This window comes from Mastomys coucha, unplaced genomic scaffold (assembly GCF_008632895.1).
Source record: "Mastomys coucha isolate ucsf_1 unplaced genomic scaffold, UCSF_Mcou_1 pScaffold23, whole genome shotgun sequence".
In the NCBI taxonomy this organism is placed as follows: domain Eukaryota; kingdom Metazoa; phylum Chordata; class Mammalia; order Rodentia; family Muridae; genus Mastomys; species Mastomys coucha.
Genome location: NW_022196906.1, coordinates 66333222 through 66355814, shown reverse-complemented (window position 1 = coordinate 66355814; position 22593 = coordinate 66333222). Strand labels below are relative to the sequence as shown.

General features: G+C 45.8%; 1 protein-coding gene across 1 annotated transcript in view; it reads left to right on the top strand.

The window, feature by feature from the left end:
• The window catches only part of Cgnl1 (cingulin like 1), a 156730-nt gene that overhangs the window by 43126 nt on the left and 91011 nt on the right, over positions 1–22593 (top strand). Inside the window, exons 2-7 of the mRNA XM_031344064.1 lie at positions 4936–6555; positions 7595–7689; positions 9312–9417; positions 16193–16294; positions 17072–17220; positions 18169–18304. Of these exons, the coding sequence (XP_031199924.1) occupies positions 4951–6555; positions 7595–7689; positions 9312–9417; positions 16193–16294; positions 17072–17220; positions 18169–18304 (2193 nt within the window). The 5' untranslated portion in view covers positions 4936–4950. The remainder of the gene's footprint in view (positions 1–4935; positions 6556–7594; positions 7690–9311; positions 9418–16192; positions 16295–17071; positions 17221–18168; positions 18305–22593) is intronic.

Here is a 22593-nt window from a genome sequence, read left to right as displayed (position 1 = left end):
AAAAAAAAAAAAAAAAAAAAAAACCAACAACAAAAAATCAAAAAAAGAAAGGCCTGGTTCTACCAGGCAGTGGTGGTGCATGCCTTTAATCTCAGCACTTGGGAGACAGAGACAGGCAAACTTCTGAGTTGGAGGCCAGCCTGGTCTACAGAGTGAGTTTCAGGGCAACCAGGGCTACACAGAGAAACCCTGTCTTGAAAAAAACAAAAAAAGAAAGGCCATAGCTTTTCTTTCTTAAGTACAATTTGGGGACATGTTGACATGGATGTGCATTTTGTTCATCTTAGGCTTCCAGTGTCTCACTCTTATTTTTCAGTGTGTGTGTGTGCATGTGTATGTGCATATACATGAGGAGCCCAGGGACAACTTTGGGTGTGATTCCTCAGGTGCCACCTACCTGTTTTCCAATTCAGGGATATTTCGCTGTCTTGGGATTCACCAGTTCTGGCCATCAAACTCTGGGGATCTACTTGTCTCTGTCTCCCCAGCACTGGGATCACAAGCTCAGGCCATCCTTCTCCTCAGATTCTTTTTTCTTTAATGTAGGTTCTGAGGGTTGAACCCAGGTCCTCGTGCTTGTGTGGCAGGTACTTTACTGATTGAGCAAGCTCTTCGGCCTCCCTTTCAGTGGACGTTCTAGTGTGGAAATCCCCCCACAAAATCCTGCCTTCCCACCGGCCCTTCAGGCATGCCCTTTAGGAGTAAACGTGTTGTCATTTGAAGTTTTAGCTCATTCCTTATTAGCCTGGCAGCGGCTTCCCTCAGACAGCCAGCCAGAGCATCACACTCGGGGGAAATTACTTTTTGGTTCATGGCTCACTTTTTATTTCCTGGACTTGCTCAAAGGTGTACTAGCCTCCTTAGCTTTCCACCTTCCTCTTAGTTGCTATTTTAAATAACTCTTCCAGCAAAGTGGAATTATCCACACAAAGCAAACAGAGTCCCCTGAACTCTGGCACCAGGTACCATGCTGAATGCTTGGGCATCGTTATCCTGGGAAAGGAAGCTGAAATAAGATTTATGGTGGTCGGGCTGCCCTCTCTCAGGAGCCAGAATGCCCTCTGGTGTGCCTGGCAAGAGCACAGGGAGTTAGAGTGGAGAGGTGGGGACACATGCATCAGCCTTATATGACTATCCATGCTTGCTGATCATGTGTGACGGCCCAGAGAGAGGACACGTCGCCATGTGGCATGTGTTTTGAGCTCTGCCAAGAGTTGAGTCTTTGTTCCCACATACATACCCATAGATCTCACTAACGAAAGCTATTATCATCACTTAGCAGCCTTTTCAGAAAGCCTTATTTCCACTCCAAAACACCACTTTTATTTGCCAAAGTGCTACAATGTTGCATCCTGGCAATTGATCAGCATTTACTGCCAAATTATGTAAACCCTTTGTGGGGCTGCCTGATGGGGCAAATGTGTCTGTGATGTGTGTTAGGCCTGATGCCCGGAAGTGGAGAACAGCTGTCCTTAGATGCATTCATTCATTAATTCACTGTTTATACTTTGATTGGGTAGGAAATCTACATTTGCTTAAGGCACCCAGCTGAGAAATATCATTTTGAGAAAATGTCGGGGTAAGGTTTGCTGTGAATGTGAACTGTGGATGATGGTTCATGAAATTCAGATGTGAGGATCGCTTTACCAACCTGGAGCTGAGGTGGGAATAAACCCTGTTGGTCATATTCAAAGACTGAAGTGTAACTAGTGTTGATCATAGTAACCGTGGCAAAGGACTCTTAAAAGCCAACTAAGCTTCTCGTTAATAAATAGAAGAATTTTTTTTTCATTGAGTCAGCATGAGCACAAGAGGAGGGTATTGGTGAATAAAAAGAATCTCTGGTTGGTAAATAGAGCACAAGAACAGAAGCCCAGTGGATGAGTTCATTTGTAGAGAATCTTTAAAAAGCCACAGGGATGAGGTACACTCAGTGGTAGAGTGTTTACTTAGCACCTGGAAGGCCCTGGGTTTGGTCCCCAGCACTATTCACAGAATATTTGTAATGGACTTTTAAAAATAGGAGGAGAATCCCATGATGCTGCTGCAAAAAGGGGTCAAGATGTGACTGGTGAGTTTGGTACTGTCCGTCATGCATTGCTTCATGGCTCTAAGCAAGGTCTCCAGTTTTAGAATACATCCTTCCTGCCCACCTGTTCTGTTCCAAGACACCAGCAGCCCTTCCTATAAGCTGGCCTAATTCAAACCATTGGGACCTACACACACGACACACACATACATACCCCCCCACGCACGCACACACACACATGCACATGCACACAACACACATACACACACGCACACACGTGCGCGCACATGCGCACACACTCGCATGCACACATGCACATGCACACAACATACATACACACACATGCACACACATACACAACACACACGCACATATATACACATACATACAACACACACATACACACACAACACACACATACACACATGCACACACACAACACACATACACACATGCACACACACATACATGCACACATGCACACACACATACACAACACACACGCGCACACACACGCACGCACACATGCATATACATACACATACAACATACACATACACACACACAACACACACATACACACACCCACACACACACCCCCACACACATACAACACACACATACACACACACGCATGCACACATACACACACACGCATGCACACACACATGCACACACACAACACACATACACACATGCACACACACATACACGCACACATGCACACACACATACACAACACACACGCACACACACGCACGCACACATGCATATACATACACATACACATACAACAACACACACATACACACATACAACACACACATACACACACACACACACACACACACACACACCCCACACACACAACACACACATACACACACACCACACACACACCTAAAAGGGAGACTGTTTGGGAGGAGGATGTGTGTTGGCTTCAGGGAGACATGAGAGGTTAATGAGGGTAACCACAGGGAAAACATAGACATGTATGAGAATGTCATAACGAAGCCTACTATGTGTAATTAGTATATGCTACTAATTTTGAAACAGTCAATTATCACTAAAATTATCAAGCCAGGGCAGGCAAGATGACCCAGTAGGTATTTACTTGTTGCCAAGCCTGATGACCTGATCATGAACCCGCAACCTAAATAGTTAGTATAAGGAAGGAATACATTTTTCTCCGACTTTCATATATGTGTCATGGCATGTGGGCATGTGCTCACACACTCATAAGCATAAACATACTAGATACATTAAATGAATGTAGTAAAAAACTATCCAGTTAAGTTCACAGGTTTGTCTCCTTTCCTCAGCTCTCCTGATAGTGAAGGAATCAACACATGGAGACCCACACCGTCTGAAGAATGTGGGTGGAGAAGTTAGAGTGGTGCCAAGACCAAGGGAGGGGCAGGCCTTGCACAGCAGAAGGAAGGCCCACGTGCCTGCAGCATGCTGCCGGCCCACTGGCTGTGAGATGCAGCCCTAGATTAGAGATGCAGGGGAGAAGGGCCAGCATGCAGGGAATCGCATAAGGACTTGGAGAAATGGAGCAGTTAGCCCTCAGAGTGTTCTCAACACCCTGGAGACAGGGCTGGGTTTCTTCTGCACCTCACCCTGACTCCAGCAGCATCAGGGAAAACAAATGGATCTGGAGCAAGTGGTTCGTGGAATGAGAGGGACCCATGGCAGCTGGGGCCTCCCAGTGTCTTCTGCTAGGTCACAGGACACCAATAGCCCAGCAGTGGAATGACAACAGTTTTAAAGACTTTATTTCCCAATCTTCCCTTGTAGTTGGGGTGGCCAGCGAGGGGGCTTTTCCCAAGAGGAGCTATGTTTCTAGGTTTGTACACGTTGTGAGTGTGGTGCCCTTAGAGTCCAGAGGAAGGTATTGGGCTGCTGCTCCAGCTCCAGTTACAGGTGGTTATGAGTCTCCTGACATGGTTGCTGGATCCTGTAAGAGTAGTACACATTCTTCGTCACTGAGACATCTCTCCAGTCCCAAGAACTAATCTTTCTTTTAAGGAAACAACTAAAATATTCGTGTATATTTAGTAGCAAGAGCTGGGAATGGAAGGAAGCACAGAAGCAATTGGATAGAGGTGGGTGGCTGGATGGGGTAAGGAGCTTGCGGTCAATCCTGGTCACCTGGGGTCTAAGTAGTAGAAGGTGAGAACTGACTTCTGCCTGTTGTCTTCTGGTCACATGCTTACTGTGGCACACATGCATCTACACGTGTGTGCACACATATGCATGCACAAGATAAGTAAAAGATTTTAAAGCCAGATGCGCCTTAGAAAGGGCTGATGGCAGTCTACAGAGTGAGTTCCAGGACAGCCAGAACTATACAGAGAAACCCTGTCTGGAAAAAACAAAAAAACCCAAAAACAACAACAAAAAAAAAAAAAAGAAAAAGGAAAAAAAAAAAGAAAGGGTTGATGGCATTTTGAGGGGAAAATTGGCAGAAGAAGGGATGAGGATGAGCCTCAGATTTCCTTAACTCTTAACTGTTTTCATGGAAAAGTACCTTGCTCTTAATGGCTGGCAACCAGAACACCCTCTCTGTTAAAGATAAATAGGATAAAGTGTGAGGAAACCTACTAAGGGAAAAAATGACCAGAATGGCTGGAAACCAGAGCTGAGTTCTGCCAGAGTCGAGGTCATTACACCAGAGACTGCCCTCAGGGCAGGATTGTAGCCAATGCTGGCAAGCCAGCGTCACAAGGGCTCAAGGGCATCCAGAAAGGAGTGTAGGGCCGGGCAGTGCTCAGTCATGGGTTCTAAAGTCTCTAAAGAGCGTTCAGCTGGCTTTGAACTCTGACATCTCCCCCTTATAATTATCCCAGACTTTTGCCTAAACAGATGTGATTCTAATGTAATGTCCTCTTTCCTCCTGCCAGCTGGGACAGCGAACCATGGAGCTGTATTTTGGCGAATACCAACACGTACAGCAGGAGTACGGGGTCCACCTGAGACTCGCCAGTGATGACACTCCAAAGCCAAGGAATTCCCAGCCCTCAAAGGCAGGCTCCTATGGTGTCAGTATCCGGGTCCAGGGAATTGATGGCCACCCTTACATAGTCCTGAATAACACTGAACGATGTCTAGCAGGCACACCTTTCCCAGAAAACGGGCAATCATTTCCATCTTCCATGATAAATAACATGTCCCTACATCCAAGCAACGGAACCGTGCTGAAGGAGAACACTCCAGAGGAACTGCAGCTTCCAGAAAACCCGTACCTGCAAACCAGCCCGATAAGAGGCCAGAAGCAGTTCTCCCTCCACGAGGGCAGGAACGGCGTTCTAGAACGCAAAGACAGGCCCACGAAACTACCCCACGTGCTCAACTTCCAGAGGCACCCGGAGCTTCTGCAGCCATATGACCCAGAAAAGAATGAGGTGAACTCAAAGAAACATCATCACCCTCCCGAGAGTCCATGGCTGAGAAATGCAACAGAGGAAGGGACCAACTGTAAGAAGTCCCGGAACTGCTTTCCCAAACCCTGCAGTTCCCAGCCCAGCAGCCCTACTTCGGAAGATTTTGCCAAGACCAACATGACAGCGATCCGTCTCTGCAGCTCAGTGGTCATAGAAGACCCCCAGAAGCAGACCTCAGTGTGCGTGAACGTTCAGAGGTGCGCCAAGGATGGGGTGGGAGAAGAGACCCTTTCCCCTCGACGGAAATCCCCGACTGCCCCCAGCCCACAGACCTACTCTGAAAGCAAGAAAAGTAGGCCAGATGTACTACCCTTCCGGCGACAAGATTCCGCAGGCCCCATCCTGGATGGAGCCCAGTCACGCAGGTCCTCCTCATCATCCACGACTCCCACGTCAGCCACTTCCTTGTACAAATTTTTACTTGATGATCAGGAATGTGCCATCCACGCTGACAGCGTCAACCGCCATGAAAACAGAAGGTATATTCCCTTCTTGCCAGGAACTGGGCGGGATATCGACACCTGCTCAATTCCTGGTGTGGACCAGTTAATTGAAAAATTTGACCAAAAGCCTGGCCTCCAGAGAAGAGGAAGGTCTGGGAAGAGAAACAGGATCAATCCGGACGACAGGAAAAGATCCCGAAGTGTAGATAGTGCCTTTCCGTTTGGTCTCCAGGGAAACACAGAATACCTCACAGAGTTCAGCAGGAATCTGGGCAAGTCTAGCGAGCACCTCCTTCGGCCATCCCAGGTCTTCCCGCAGAGGTCAGTGGCCCAGGAGCACCGTGGTAAGCACTGTGCCAGCAGCTCCCTCGCAAAGCTGCAGGGCGCCCTTCAGGGCACGCCAGGTGCCCACCCCAAGCCTTCCCTGCAGAACAAAGATGGGAAAGTTCTGAACAAAGGAAGTCAGGAAAGCATAGGGGCATGTGCCCCCTCCCTTCCGGCACAGAATAAAAAAGAGGAAGAAATCAAAATAGCCACTGCCACGTTGATGTTACAGAACCGGGCGGTGGCTGCCACATCTGACTCTGGTGCCAAGAAAATCTCAGCGAAGACATTTCCTTCCGACTCTAGTACTCAGGTAACACTTGTGGTTTTCCCTTTTCAAAGTGGCGTAGTGTGCCCAGGAATGAGTGTCCCAAGTCTTGAATCAGTGACTGTACAGTTGATGATTTTGTGTGTGTGTGTAAGTGCACATTTGCCTATATGTACCCATACATAAGTGTGCAGGCCATCGGTTGGCATTGAGTGTGTCTTCCTCTGTCACCCTCCACCTTAGTTTTTGAGATGGGATCTCTCACTGAACCTGGAGCTCACTGATGCAGCTACACTTGTCTCTACCTGCCCAGTGCTGGGACGTCAGTCATATCCAGTGCCTGGTTTTTACCTGTGTGCTGGGGGGGTCAAACTCAGAACCTCATGCTTTCAGGTCAAGTGCTTTACCAACTGAGCCATTTCCCAAGCCCTTGCACATTTTGCGTTATCATCACCATCACCACCACCACACCACCACCACCACCACCACCACCACCACCCTCAGATTATGTCCCGCTGCCAATGGAATAGTTTTCTAGGTTATTCTGAGTCCTACACTTTCTGCACTTTCTGTACTGTTGAACAGTACAGAAAGAGCCATTTCTCTTTAAGGGTGTGACATCTAGATGTATATAGAATGAGTTTTAACACATAGGTTCTGAGGTTAGGTTTGTGTCCATGTAGGTGACTGGGTTGGTTTCTAGTCTGAAAAATTAGGTTAATCCTAATTTAGCTCAATTACAAAGTGATAGATTCTAAGTGGTACATTGAATGTTTTGACAGTAGTAGTAAAAAAAAAAAAATAACAGTAATAAAACAGTGATAAGGCTGATGGGCTCCAAGTGTTATGACATTGTAGCATGGCACCAGCTGTGTGAAGGTATTGCTATTAATCTTCAGCTGCCACTGAGGAAATCTAGGGCATGTGAAGTCCGTCAGCCTAGGAGGAGCTCACAGCTGCTGGGCTGAGGACCAGACGAATTGATTTCAGAAAGGAGCATGCTAGAAGCCTTTGCTTCAAGGTTGTTGCTATCTTCCTGGGAGTGTCACCCTCCTGGTCTAATAACCGCTTTACTGTGTTCCAGGCCACACCAGATCTCTTAAAGGGCCAGCAGGAGCTCACACAACAAACCAACGAGGAGACGGCCAAGCAGATCCTTTACAATTACCTCAAAGAAGGGTGGGTGCTTTTCCTCAAAGAGCAAAGTCATTGCTCTTTCTAGCGGGGCTCTTGACTCGTATTTGAGGCCTTATATTTAACTTTTATTTCCTGAGCCATTTGAGGACTCCGTCTCTATGGATGCAGTTTCAAATGAGGTGTAGGGGACAGGCAAGGGCATAAGACAATTACAAAAATATAGAGATGCTGTATTTGTGTATGTGTGTGGCCATGATGTATGCATATGTGTGTACAGGTACATTCAACATTCGTGCCCATCGGAGGGAGGGTCAGAGGTCAAAGCCAGTTATCCTCTATCACCTCCATCTTGATTCTTCTGAGATAAGATCTCTCACTGAACCTGGAACTCCGACTTTCTGCTAACCTGGGTAGCCAGCAAGGAACTGGAATCTGCCGATCTCTGCCTCCAAACACTGGGGCAGCTCTTATGAGTGTGCCTGGATCCAAACTCAGGAGCTAACTCCCTGATTCATGCCCTTTGCCTTAAATCAGTGTTTTAAAAAGGACCTTTATTGCATCAAAACAAGTTCAGAGATGGGGAGATCTGTCAGTCAATGTTGAGCTGGCTCAGCCCCACCTTGAGGTCTTCCAGGCCTCAGAAGTGTCTGTCCTCCCTTATTGGAAGTTACAAATGGAAGCTTGTCCTTTCTCCCAGAGGGAGGCCTGGTCCGAGCCTGGGCTTCCAGGATTGTTAAGCATGTGAAGCATCTGAGAGCAGTGTTTGCCCTGCTTATCTTGGGAGACTTGGTCCCAGCCACTTGGGTTCTCTGCCCAATCAGGCAGACGGAGGCTCTGCAGTGAGAGGAACTTAAGATCTGCACCTGAGATGGCAGCTGCCAACACTGGCTGTTTGTCTTCTGTGATTTATGAGTGACTTGTCAGCATGACAGAGCTGACAAAGTGGGTTCAAAATACAACCCAAGGGCTTAAAAATGACCACAGGGTTTTAAAATACTGCCCGGGAAGGGCTTTACCCTGTAAAATTAAGGTAGAGGAACTCGTGGTTTCTAAAGTCCTTTTCCTTCCCTTCCCTCACGCACCCCCTCCTCTCTTTCCTCCTTTCCTCTCCCCCTCCTCCCCGTCCTCTGGGCTTCTTCATCCCCCTGGCCCACCTTTCCCCTCTCTTCCCTTTCTTTCTCATTTGATTTGCTGAGAGACAGGTGAGACGGAAGTTAGTGACAGGTGCCTGTTTAAAGAATTTATTTTAAATCCCTTAATTGCCAGGAGTGTGGTAAAACGATCTGACAAAGGGCTGCTGTTGGGCAGTCTTGGCATCGGGGCGTCCTTTTCCTAAACATAGGCTTAATAAGTGAAAGATGCTTGAGTGGGGGTGTGTGTAATTCCTTTTGGAGCAGATATGATCATCGAGTCAAGCAGCAGCTTACTCTATTTTCATAACCCTTGATTGTGACTAGGCATCTGTCATGCTCAGCTCTTTGGACATGAACATCTATGTCTGAGGTTGAATAGTATTGCCCCTCCCTCCTGCCCATCAAACATTGGGTTCATCTGAAGCCTCAGTTTACTCAGGTTGCTGGCTGGGGCTTGCCATGTGAGTGTGCAGGCATTTGGGACATTTTGAGGCTGGCTCCCTTAACGACCTCTCTGCTGCTGCTCCACAGAGGCACAGACAACGAGGATGCCACCAAAAGGAAGGTGAACCTGGTCTTTGAGAAAATCCAGACTTTGAAGTCCAGAGCAGCAGGGAGCGCCCAAGGAAACAATCAAGTAAGTTGTAGTTTTTGTATTTTGCAGAGCGTGTTGAACGTGAACTGTGCAGAGGGACTGGTTTCTTCAGCTGTCTGTTGGCACAGTAAGTGGGATTCCCTCTCAAGCAGCAAGCTGTGCCTCAGACAAACAGCAGGGCTTTAAACACAGGTTAAACGTCCTAATCCAAGATACCCTGAAACCCCAAACTTAAGTGTCGACATGGTAGGTGTGGAAAGTTCAACACTGGCCACACACAGAAACATGAGCACAAACTTCTTTTCATGCAGAAAGCTAGGAAAACAAATCACCTCTGGGCTCTGTGTCTTAGAAACTCATGGTGAAGGTGCCACGACCTGCTGTAGAAACAGAATACGTTTGTACATTGGCTACTGTCTTCTCTAGCACCCGGCATGTCTGTGACTATGCTGTGAGGGTGAGGGTGGTGGAGGTGTCCGTGTGTATGCATATGTATACATGTACTATCGGAATCCTGACTTAGGGACTTACAATTTGGGAACTTACAGTTTGCTTATACACAGCTTTCAGAAGTTGTACCTAAATTTTCTTTTCATTAAAATAATATTCTTTGGCAGTTTCATATATATATATATATGTGTGTGTGTGTGTGTGTGTGTGTGTGTATACATATACATGTATATGTATATGAACATATTTTAGTATATTAGTATAGTAGAATATATTTATATGTATATAATTTCAGTTGTTTTTCACACCCAATCCTTCTCTCTGATAGCTCACGGAGATCTGCCTGCCTGCCTGTGCCTCTGGAGTGCTGCTGAGATTGATGGTCTCCTATCTCTTAATATCAATTTAATATATTTTGAGAAAGCATTTAAATTCAAATCACATCTACTATTCTTGCCTTTTATTTGCTTGCATGTTCTGGGGAGGACATAGCCTTTAGACTTGATATTAAGATTGTATTACTATGGATTATGGACTTGGGACAGTCAGCCGGAACTGGGGAAGTCAGTGTATCCCTCCTTGCAAATGAGATGTCTAAGGTCAGAGCATTCTTTGTGAGAAGGCAGGAAAGCAGGTGTTCTATGTTGAAAGAATGGCACAGACAATATTAAGCACTGTGAGTTTGCCATGCTTATGTTTCTTGAGGTAATTGTATGTGGTAGTCTGGGAAGAGCAAGATAGGACGTCTCCATTTTTATTTTCTTTTGAGAAGGTCTCATTGCTAAAGCTGGCCTAGAACTTGTGATTCTCTTGCTCCCAGCTCAGGAGTGCTGGGACTATAGGTGTGTACTACCTCATCCAGTTATATGGTGCTGGGGATGGAAACCTGGGCCTCATCTACACCCTGGCAAGTACTTTACCAACCCCATTGCATCCAGGAATGGATCTCAGACAGACTCATGTGCTATTACATTACAAAAGTCACTCCCTTTGTTGCTACTAGTGAGAAGATTAGTTAAGAAGCCCCGCTGGCAGGAGTGGGGAGGGTGGGATCTCTGGCACTACACAGTGTCTGACTTTAATTGCCAGAGTTTCTCTCCCTGCCCTTCTTATGTTCTGAATCTGATTCTTCGCTGGCAACCCTTTGGAGTTTTATCTTTTGGGAGGGGGAATGTTAAGTGATTCCCTAGGAGACACTGTTAGAGTGTTTTCTCTATGGACTGAGACCATCTTGGAACCAGCAAAGCAGATAGGGATTTTGTTTTTGTTTTTCTTTCTTTTTGTTTCTTCTCCTTCCCTGTTTCCCTCTCCCTTCCTTTCCTCAGTATGTGATCTTTCCCACTGTGCTGGATTTAGATTCTAAGTGGGACTGCTGTCATTCCACTGGGACAGCTTGCCACTCCTGTGATGTGCTGTGGGGCTCTCCCCTAGTCCCCGCAGGTCCCTGCAGTTGGTGAGAAGGGCCTCTTCCCTGCTTATGATACACAACCCACACCTGGGATCAGCAGCTTTCGAGCCAAGACTCTTGCATCTTATAGCTTAGGTTCCTGCTTTTATCTCTTCGCCTTGCCACTTAGCTGTAGGATTTTAGCCAATTCCCCTTGAGAGCTTCATCCTGTTATCACTTCCACGGTAGAAAAGAAATAAGAGCCCCCCCGAGATTCACACTCAGATCAGACATGATACCTCCAGACCAACTATTTAATCTGGCCCCTCTTCTTGGTGGAAAGGCAGGGATTAGATAGAGAGAGCCAGGTTGGCCCAAATGCATTTATTTGCATTTGCTGACAGGTCTATGCTGAAGGTGGGGGATGAAAGTCTGCCTGGCAGTCCTAGAGCATTAGCCCCCCCAGGACAAGGGAGGGTTAGAAATAGAGGGTCCAGGTGCATGCAGACACAGGCTCCCAGAGAACTTCACCCAACAGGTGTTTCTTCAAAAAATACTTTTTTGCTTGCTTATTGGGATCAAACTTAGAGTAAAATGCATGAATCATAACTGTGTAGTTTGCTGGGTTTTTGACACAGGTTTGCATCTGTGCAAATCCTACTCCAATCGCAGCCAGGGTGCTCCCCTCACCCAGGAGGGTGCTCTCCTCACCTGGGAGTTACCCTGTGTACTCCTCCTCTATCAAGCAAGTCCTCCTTCTTGAGGTAATCCTATTGTGACACTGATAGCCTAGATTAGTTTTCCTTAAATTTCATATCAGTAGGTTACCTGATTATTGTCTCTATAGTTTTATTTCTTCAGTATTGTATCAGTGACATCCACTTATTGTATTATATACTAGTGTGTGTGTGTATGTGTGTGTGTGTGTGTGTGTGTGTGTGTGTGTAGTTAGTATATTTCTGGTGAATATTTCTAGCTTGGGACTCTTAGTGATAAAGCTACAGTGGACACTGAACATGATTGTACGTACACTCATTATAATGGACACTCGCCCATACTTTCTCTGGTGTATAAGCACAAGTGAAGTTCTAGGTCACAAAGTAGGCAGAAGTTTTTCTGTTTTAAGAAGTAATGGAACAGTTAGCCAGTGTGTTGGATGCAAGGCCTGGGTGTTAGACCCTGACTAGCACCCTCTGTTCTGCTGCATGGATTCTATGACTGTATGTCCCTACAGATTGAAGTACAGTATCTTTAGCATGAGCTCTAAAATCTGGTAATGTCTGTCTTCTGACTTTATATGTTTTCTTCAAGTTGGCTATTCTAAGTCTCTCACCTTTCCATACAAATGCTAGATTTTCCAGAAGTGGGGGTGGGGTAGGCAGAGCTGGGGAGATGGGTAAATAGTGGGTTCCTGTAGAGGAACTATGTAAGCTTGGTTCTTAGCACGTAAGTCATGTGGTTCACACTGCAACTTCAGCTCCAGGGGATCAGACACCCTGGCTCTGGAAACATATGTGCACACATGTACACATGTGCACCACACATCACATAGACATAATTAAATTAATAACAGGAATGAAACTTTAACAAAAAAGCAAGGAGAAGAGAGAGAAAAACCAGGACTCTTGTCAGAGGTTACACTGGATCTGCATATCCTTCTGTTCAGGATGCTTCTCATCATGCGGCTGGGCTCCTACAGAAGCATGGACTGTCTCCCATCCATTTTCGCCCTCTGCTTCTCCTGTATCTCCCGTGCCTTTCATTTTGGTTTGCATTCATTCTTGGTGTGTGTCTGTGTTCTTTACCTAAGGCTGTTTTCTTCCACCCCGGGGAACCGCTCTAGTCTGTCCTGTTGTCTTTTCTGCTGGCAGTGGGCTCTCTGTGCTTCCTCGGATGGCCCTTTGTCCATCCCTGTGTTCGAGGCTCTCTAGCTCGGGAAGCATTGTTTTATCTGATAACTTCAGTGACACATTGGTTCTTTGTCTCCCACGGGTTCCCTGGAAAGCAGGCAGTGTTCTTAGTATTGTTCCTCCGAAAGCAATGCATTTTTTTCTCTCTCGCTGCTTTGACTCTTTGGTCTTCCACTATTGGAAGTGTAGTGTGCCTGAGTGTGCTTTTGCTGTGTTCAGCCTGAGCTCTTGACTTCACAGGTCTCTGGTGCTCATCATATGTGAAGCACCCTGGCCACTTGTTTTGAATATTGCTATCACATTCTGATGTCCTCAGAGTTCAGTTGCATGTATTTTAATTTTTTTATGGTCTCTCTTGTTCTGTGTGTGTCTGCATGAGTATCTCTCTCTCTCTCTCTCTCTCTCTCTCTGTGTGTGTGTGTGTGTGTGTCTGTGGTTTCATTTGGCATACCAGATATTCTGGATATTCTCTCTCATGCGCTCTCTCCTCTCTCAGTTTTTTTGAGACAATGTCTCACTATGCAGCTCTGGCTGTTCTGGAACTGGCCTCAAACTCCATACAATCTACTTGCCTCTGCTTCCTGAGTGCTGGGATTAAAGCCATGCTGCACTTTTCTCTTAATGTTTCAAATTCATTGACTTTGTTTTCTGGGTCTATTATTTTTTTTTTTTTAAGGTTAAAGGCTTATTCTTTTAAAATGTCGTGAAACAACCTCTTCATCCTTCTTTAAGGATGATCTTTTTCTTCTCACGTGTGTGTTTGTGGTGTGCATGTATGTATATGTATGTGCATGTGTGTGGGGCCCTGAACTTGATGTAGCGAATTTTCCTGGAGCCCTCTTTGACCATACTCTATGGGGGTTTCTCTTCAAACCCAGAACTCACTAGTATGGCACATTTTACTAGGCAGCTCCCTTGGGGTCTTGTTTTCACCTTTCCTAGGCTGGGATTACAGGTGAGCCACCCGCTAATCTGGGATCCACGTGGGTTCTGGGGATATAAGCTTGAATCCTCTTGTTTGCACAGGCAAGCATTAATTGCTGAGCCATCTCCCCAGCCCTCAGGCTTTTAAGAGCCAACTAATGAGTTCTTAAATTTAAGGCATTGTGTTGCCATTCTAAAATGTCCATTTGGCCATGTTTCTAGGTTCTTACTGGTGTGAGAAACCTTTTTTAAGATCCATTTTGTTCATAGTTTTCTGCGTGTTTAGGAATATTGTTTATAGCTCTTTGCCTTCCTTCTCTTCTGAGTCTCTTGTCTTCTGTCTGGGTTATCTTCCCTTCTCTTGTGCTTCTCTATGACTGGTCAGTTTTTTTCTGCTTCTTTAACTGTCTGGGATTTTCCTGACTACATGCTGGGTAGTAGATGGCAACTCACATAAGTACTGGATTGTCTTATCTTCCACGGAAGGGTGTTGAATTTTTTAGGCTTTGCTTGAGGGTGTGTCTCACTACGTTTTCACTTTCCCTGCTGTGGCATAGTCCCTTCTCAGATGTCAAGTAAATACCAAGATGTTAACCAGGCTTTGTCTATTTTGGCTGAGTTGGACTCCATTATCTTCGCAGCTCAGCACAACCTGTGGCCGTTGATTGGCTTCTCTTAGACCCTTTTTTTCCTGATGAACTTTTGGGATCTTGCCTTGCTTTCAATATAGTTTAGGAACCATCTAGGAAACCAAAAAGGTGTGTTTTTTAAAATAGCTTTTTCTGTGGTGTTTTCTAATACCCCTAATCCAAGATTGATCTTTTGCTTATACTATCTAATTTCCTAGGTGCTTCTTTTTTTTTTTGGTTTACCGAGACAGGGTTTCTCTGTGTAGCCCTGGCTGTCATGGAATTCACTCTGTACACTAGGCTGGCCTCGAACTCAGAAATCCACCTGCCTCTGTCTCCCAAGTGCTGGGATTAAAGGCATGCGCCACCACTGCCCGGCTCCTAGGTGCTTCTTAACTCAGTGTGAGTTGCACAGTCCTTTTGATTGGACTAGTTTTCCTCTTGAATTAAAGTAGTAAATTATCCTCATTGGTTGGTTTTATTTTGTGGCGATGGGAATTGAGCACTGGGCCTCACATATGCTAGGCAATTATATGTACTACTGCGTTACATCCCCAGCCTTGTGGACTTGGTGTATTTAGAGCCATTTTAAGCTCAGAGTGGACTGAGTAGAAAGAACAGGAATTTCCCTTGCCCTTTTGTGCTCCTCTGGTACATTTGTAAGCACGGGGAGATATTAGCACACATGATTATAATCTAAATCCCGCAGTTCACTCTGGGATTTGCTCTTGGTAGTGTACATTATCTTGGTGTGTGTGTGTGTTTGTGTTTACTTGTTCATGTGTGTGTATACTTGTTCATGTGGAGGTCAGAGGTCGACACTGGAAGCTTTCTTCAGTTGCCATCCACCTTTTTTTTTTTTTTCTCAAATTCCATCACTGGGAAGGCAGAGACAGGAAGATGCCAAGGCTCACCCTAACCTATTTAGGCAGCCTGAGGCCAGTGAGACTGGTTTGTTTGTGTGTGTTTCTTTGTTTGTTCTTTAAATGTGCCTCAGGAACCACAGCTAAGGTTGTCCTTGGGCTTTCACATGTACACACAAGTGGGAAAACATGTGTTCTACTTTTAGTACCTCAATAGTTCATAATATGTCTGAAAGATGTCCAACAAATCCACCCCTTCCTCAAGTGTTGATCAGGCTGGAAATCTGTGGATTGTGGCGAAAGATGTAAAATAGCCAGGCAGTGGTGGCGCACACCTTTAATCCCAGCACTTGGGAGGTAGAGACAATCGGGTTTCTGAGTTCGAGGCCAGCCTGGTCTCCAGAGTGAATTCCAGGACAGCCAGGGCTATACAGAGAAACCCTGTCTCAAAAAACAACAACAAAAAGAGATGTAAAATAAACTCCGAGGGAGCGCCACAGTCCGCCGTGGGGGAGGGGCTCTGAGAAGCTGCTGCTTGCTTGAGTCTTAGCATGGTCAGTGCTGTCATGCATTCTAGCCCGGATGTTACTGTGGGGGAGGGGAAGGAAAGCATCTCATGCATGTAATCAAGGATATCTTTGCAATTAATTGTAGGCTCTGAATTCCCCCTCTGAAGGCAACGATCTATTGGATCAGAAGAACAAATTGATCCTAGAAGTTTCTGAACTACAACAGCAACTGCAGCTGGAGATGAAGGTAGCTGGCTCTTATTTTTTTCCCCATTTCTGCCTTGGTTGATAAAGGTTTTTTGAAAAAACACACTGAGATGTCCAGGTGAGGTGAAAGTCATTTTCACCCCCTAAAAGAAACATTCCTCTCATCCCTGAGCACATTCCTTTGAATTTGGTGGCTGCTAGCCAAAGAATTTTTTAAAGCAACATAGCATACAGACACTGTTGGCTTTGAGCAAGAGAAATCCTGCTAGAGACAGGTAGTCCATTAGGAAACTACGTGCGTTGTTCTTTCATAAGACATTTAAACTTAAGTAACATAAACAGCAAAATGAGGTCTAGCTGTGTTTGCGTTTTTATTTTAAAAATGTTCAATTCACTAAGTATGAATATTTCATATTCTTTCTGGAACTACTAAACCTTAATTACATGGTTTGATTAAGTTGTTTAATAATGAAGGAACAAGGGTATGGATTCCATTAGTGCTCACAAGTGGGCTTCTGGACTGGGGATGCAGCTCACTGGGTAAAGTGCTTGCTCAGCACACACAAAACCCTGGTTTCCAGCCCCCGCGCCTCATAACCCATGCATGGTAGTACACTCCTGAACTCCCAGGACTTTCGAAGTGAAGGCAAAAAGATCAGGAGTTCACGATCATCCTTGCCTACATGGCCAGTTTGCTGTTAGCCTGGGCTGTGTGAGACCCTGACACAGAGCGACAGACGACACAGAGATGTGGGTGGTGGTGTTTCAGTATGGATAGACAACAGAGGTATTTTAAAATCATACTGACTCGTGTTAGAACCATCAGAACATCAAGGAGGAGAGAGAAAGAATGAGAGAGGACTTGGAAGAGCTGCGAGTCCGGCACCAGAGCCAAGTGGAGGAGACGGCCACCCTGCAGAGACGGCTGGAGGAAAGTGAAGCAGAGCTGCGGAAGAACTTGGAAGAGTGAGTGTTCGGCTGGAGCTCCGCCCCTTCCTGCCTTCTTGAGTCACGTGTTGCTAGAACCTGTTGCTGTCCTTTTCAAACCTCCCAGCCCTCTAAGTGTTTGTCCACACCACTTACCTCTTTCCTTTTTCCCTCTTACAAAGTTGTGCAGCTGGATACATAAGCAGGGAGGTTAACAATTACTAAACCCTCGTGTATACCTTGAGTGTGTCTTATAAAGCTTCAGCCCCAACAGGGGATCTTCTGGCTAGTGAGTGAGACACAGTGGGCTCTGAGGGTTAATACGTAGTGACTGAGGTTTCTACTGGGAACCTTGAGTGTGATACCTAAGAACTAAGGTTTCTGGAAGCCTAGGTCTAGCCTCCAAAACGTGTTAGACTATATGGTTCACAGTCTATCCCAGCGTGAGCCCTTTCTCTGGAATGGGCTGGTCTTTGTGATACATCCTCACCCGTATGTATGCTCAGCCTGTGGAGAGGATAAATTGCTCCAAGGCTCTGTTATCCTGTGAAACTTAGTGGCAAGAACTCTAAAATCAAGGTCTAATTTTCTTTCCAGAAACAGCTTTGCAAACACACCCAAAGAGATGTGCTTTCCAACCTCTTAGGTGCTTCTCAGTTTAATCAAGCTGACAACATTGCCCATTAACTTGCTGGTTCTCCTGCTTTATCGTACTGCGTGGTTCTCCATGGTTTCTATCATTTCTTTATTTTCTGTGTCCTGATTCTAGTACTTCATGGTCTCTTGTAGAAAATGTCCCCTCAAATCTGTCCCATTTCGTTTGTTTGAGTTCTTATCTGACATCTTGGCCAAATTAGACTGTAGTCCTGAAGAGGCTTCTTGGGGCTACAGGTGATGATGTGACAGCCTGAAAGCCTGTGGTCAGACTGGGTGAGGACGGAGGACCCCAGAAGCCTCTCTGACAGACCTCCCGTTGTCCCCTGTCAGGCTGTTCCAAGTGAAGATGGAGCGGGAACAGCACCAGACTGAGATCAGAGACCTGCAGGACCAGTTGTCAGAAATGCACGATGAACTGGACAGCACCAAGCGATCCGAGGACAGGGAGAAGGGAGCCCTGATTGAGGTAAGGGAGCTGTGGGTTAGGTGCCAGCCCCGCCTGCCTCGAAGGTGGGACCTTGTGGGCTGGATGCTAGAAGCCATTTTCTCTTGTGTGCATTTGATCCACTGGTTTCTCCATTTAGATCCTGTGAGGCCATCGTTTAGGGAAACTTTCAACCACATTGAAAAGTAGGAAGAGTGATATATTAAAGGCTGGGGGATGGCTCCGTCAGTAAAGGATTAGCTGGGCAGCCACGAGGACCTGAGATCAACCCCCAGAAACTATGTAAAACCATAGCTGGACTGTTAATGCTAGTGTGGGTAGAAGAGACAGACAGATTCCTGAGCTGTGCTGCCTGGCCAGCCTAGCCTATTCTGGGAGCTCCTAGCCCAGAGACCCTGTGTCAGAAAACAAGGAGACCCTGAGGAATGAGAGCAGAGGTGACTTCTGGCCTACACCCCTCCCATCCCACATGTACACACACTCATGTACACACTTACATTCTCTCTCATACACTCACACACATACAGTCTTCCACACTCATAGATGTTCTCACACGCATGCTCACACTCATACACTCACATACTCTTACACACTCGCAGATGCTCTCATAGACACACACTCACATGTTCACACTCATAACATGTACTCACACTGACACATAGAGAGTAGTACATTAGCACTCATCAGTTCTCAGCACAGACCAAGGAGTTGTCAATGTTTTGCCATATTCCTGAATTGATTGATCTGCTCACACATGCATCTTTGAAGTAAATCACAGATAAGATCATATTTTACTTTTTAGAATGTATGGAACTTGCTGACACAGTTACAATGCCTACCGTTATGGCAACTAATGTGTGTATGGTTTCTAGAGTAAATAAAAGGAGTCTGAATACACAACCCTTGTTATCACTGAGTCTATTTAATAGTTGATGTAGTGAGTTCTGGGTCAACCTGGGATACATCAGCCCCTCCCTAAAACAAAGTTTTCCCTAAGGATAAATTCCCAGAGATGATGTCAGTGGAGAACTTCACCTCAGAGTCCAGAGGACAGAAGACACTCACGTGCCTTGTGCTGACATGCCTTGGCTCCATCCACCTCCGTTCTCTTCCTCCACTCCATCTTGCTCTTCTTTCGCATATTTTCCTTCAGCACGGCCAAGCGCTGCCTGTCATCCTTGCTTCTCCCATTTCATTTGCAGCATACTTCTGAATGACAGAGCAAAAGAAGAATTTTCATGACTTAAATTACTTTGAAGTGTTTCCATATTTTTTCTAAAATGAAGCAGTTCTAAGATGAACTGCATGTTATTTTACTTTTTTTTTTTGAGATAGGGTCTCATGTAGCCTTAAACTTACTATGCAGCTGGGGATGACCTTGAGTTGCTGATCTTCCTGCCTCCACTTCCCAAGTGCTGGGATTGCAGGTGGGTACCACCACTCCCACTTGATGCCGTGTTGAGGATTGAGCCTCTTGCTTCCTACACACTAGACAAGCACTCTACCAACTGAGCCAAACTTTGAGCCCACGTCTTTAACTCTTTAAGCACACCCTGCTGGCTATTCTGAACTTGATTTAACGATAGCTTTGTAGGCCCATTTGTATTGGTAGGGGATGAGGACAGGGACTCTGGCTTGGGTGATGCGTGTTCAGGCCACAGTTGGAATGGGAACAGAGTACATCTCGTCTTAAACGTGGTCCTGTAGTTGGGTTCCTAGCTGTCTGCCACACTCCTGACGAGACCTGTGCTGTCTGCGGAAGGAGGATGTGGGGAAGTTGTTAGTAACTATGTCTTGCATGTTTGCCTTATTGTTGTCCTCTGACTTTTCAGTGACTTTTAAAATAATGGTCTACAGTTTCCATAGAGAAGATCCCATCTCCTAGTCACTTTCAATTTATTCTTTGTATCTTAATAAGAAGTAGGCTGGAGAAATTTGATAACAGATTAGATGTGGGGCCAAGTTTTCCATGGCTTCTGTCTGAGAGCAGACTCTTAAACACAGTGAGCATGGAATCCACAGTGAGAACTGACTGAGAACTGTTGATGTCTGGACACTCGATGAGCCTGTGTGGCAGCTCAGACATTTCATGAAACCTCTCTCCTTTCTTGCTATGGTCCTGGTGACTGAAGCCAAGTCCCTGTGCATGCTAGGCACATGCTGTGCCACTGGCTCCGCCCCAGGCCAGAAGTTCTTCACTTTTTCTTAAATAGTATCAGGCAGGCCTCTACATGGAATCTGTAAAATAACATTAGGGAGAAAATAGCAGGACATAGTGATGTATGCCTTTAATGCCAGCACTTGGGAGAGAGAGGCAGGTGGACTTTTATGAGTTAGAGGGTAGCTGGTCTACTACAGAGTGAATTTCCAGAATAGCCAGAGCTACATAGTGAGACTGTCTCAACAACAACAACAACAACAACAACAACACACCAAACCAAACCAAACCAAACAAAAAAACCAAAAAAAATAAAGTTTTGAGGAAAGCGTATTAGAGATACTGTTTTGTTAGGCTAAGAGCTAATGAATAGAGCAGATCTATTGTTTGTAGAATTCCTGGGTCTGTAAACTTTTTCTTTTAAGTCAGGGTCTCTTTCCTGTAGTTGGACTCAAATTCACTAACAAATTATGTAGCCAAGGCTGGCCTTGAACTCCTGATCTTTTTTCCCCTACCTCCTACATGCTGGGATAGTAGGTGTATACCACTCTGCCTGTTTTTTGTTTTTATTTGTTTGTTTGTTTTTTCATTTTTTTTAAAATGTGGGGCTAAGAATAGAAGCCAGAAGCTCATGCATGAGAGGCGAGAGCTCTGCCAAAGAACTACGTCTTCAGCTCCTGGGAACTATGTGGGCTTTTAAATTGTGTGTGTGTGTGTGTGTGTGTGTGTGTGTGTGTGTGTGTGTGTGTGTACGTGTACATGTACATGTACATGCACAAATGCTCATGTGTGGGGGGTCAGAAGATAACTTTTGGAAGTTGGTTCTCTCCTTCCACCTTTCGAGTCTTAGGGATTGAACTCAAACCACCAGGTTTGGCGGCAAGCACCTTCACCTGCTGCGCCAGCTCATTGGCCCATGAGACCCATTTCTTAGCTCTAATATAAAAACAATCTTAGGACTAGTGTTTGGTTCCTTTTCTGTCCATTCAAGTGGCCTCAGGTCTAATAGACCTGTCCAGATGCCATCCAGGTGGGTTTTCTGACGGACAGATGTCACTGATGGAGTCTGCAGAGCTGAGAGGTAGCCCTTTCCCACAGAGCCTGCTGGGTCTTGCTCCTGGCCTTTGGTTTCTTCAGCATCTCTGAAACGCTTGGTTATAAAACCTTGGAAAGAGCAGGAGCCCAGGCACTTCTAAAATAAACATACACTGTGATCCTTCTAACATTACCTAGATTCTAATAAAAGTGGCCAAGCAATGCCGTGGTTCTCTCCAGCCACTATACATTTTCTAGGCCATCAGGTAGAGCAGTGGCTCTCCACCTTCCTAATTCCATGACCTTTAATACAGCTCTTCATGTTGTGACCCCCTCTTCCCCCCAACCATAAGATTATTTTTATTGCTACTTCATAACTGTAGCTTGCTACTATTATGAAACACAATGTAAATATCAGATATGCAGGATATTTGATATGTGATCCCTGTGAAAGGGTTGTTCAAAGGGGTCATGACCCACAGGTTGAGAACCCCCCCCCCCGTCAGAACCAGGAAAAAAAATGACTGAATTTTGTTGGACTCCTACAATATAAACCCTTCTACCCCAGCAATGCGCATGGGCTAGACGTAGTTTTCTTCATTTTGGCACGCAGGTCTGTGGTGGATGTGGGATGCTGCTCTCCATGGTCAGGGCTTGCAGCTGTAGGGCATCTCAATGCTCATCTCTCAGCAGCCTGCTGTTGGGATCACAGTTACATCAGTTAGCAGCTCCCTACAGGATGTACTTTCTTTGTCTCCAGCTGCTTTGTTCCTGTGGTTTTAGGTTCTGGCTGTGTTTCTTTGCTTTAGTTTAAAGAGATGGCTCTCCCGAGAGTCCCAGTGCATCTTTCCAGCCTTTTCTAGTAGACAGCACTCTGTTGTTCTGTTTGCATCTAACACTTAGGCCACACATAGTGTCCGTGTTCAGCTTTCTGGGTGGTTTGTGGCCAGGTCTGTGGTCACTCTATGGGGAAAAGAAGATACGAGGTCCTATCCAGGCCATACCCTCTCCTTTAATGTTTATCGGCTGTGTGACCTGGGTGTGTTTGAGACCAATAGGCAGGCAGTCAGAGAAGGGGTTAAGATGAGAGAGAGAGAGAGAGAGAGAGAGAGAGAGA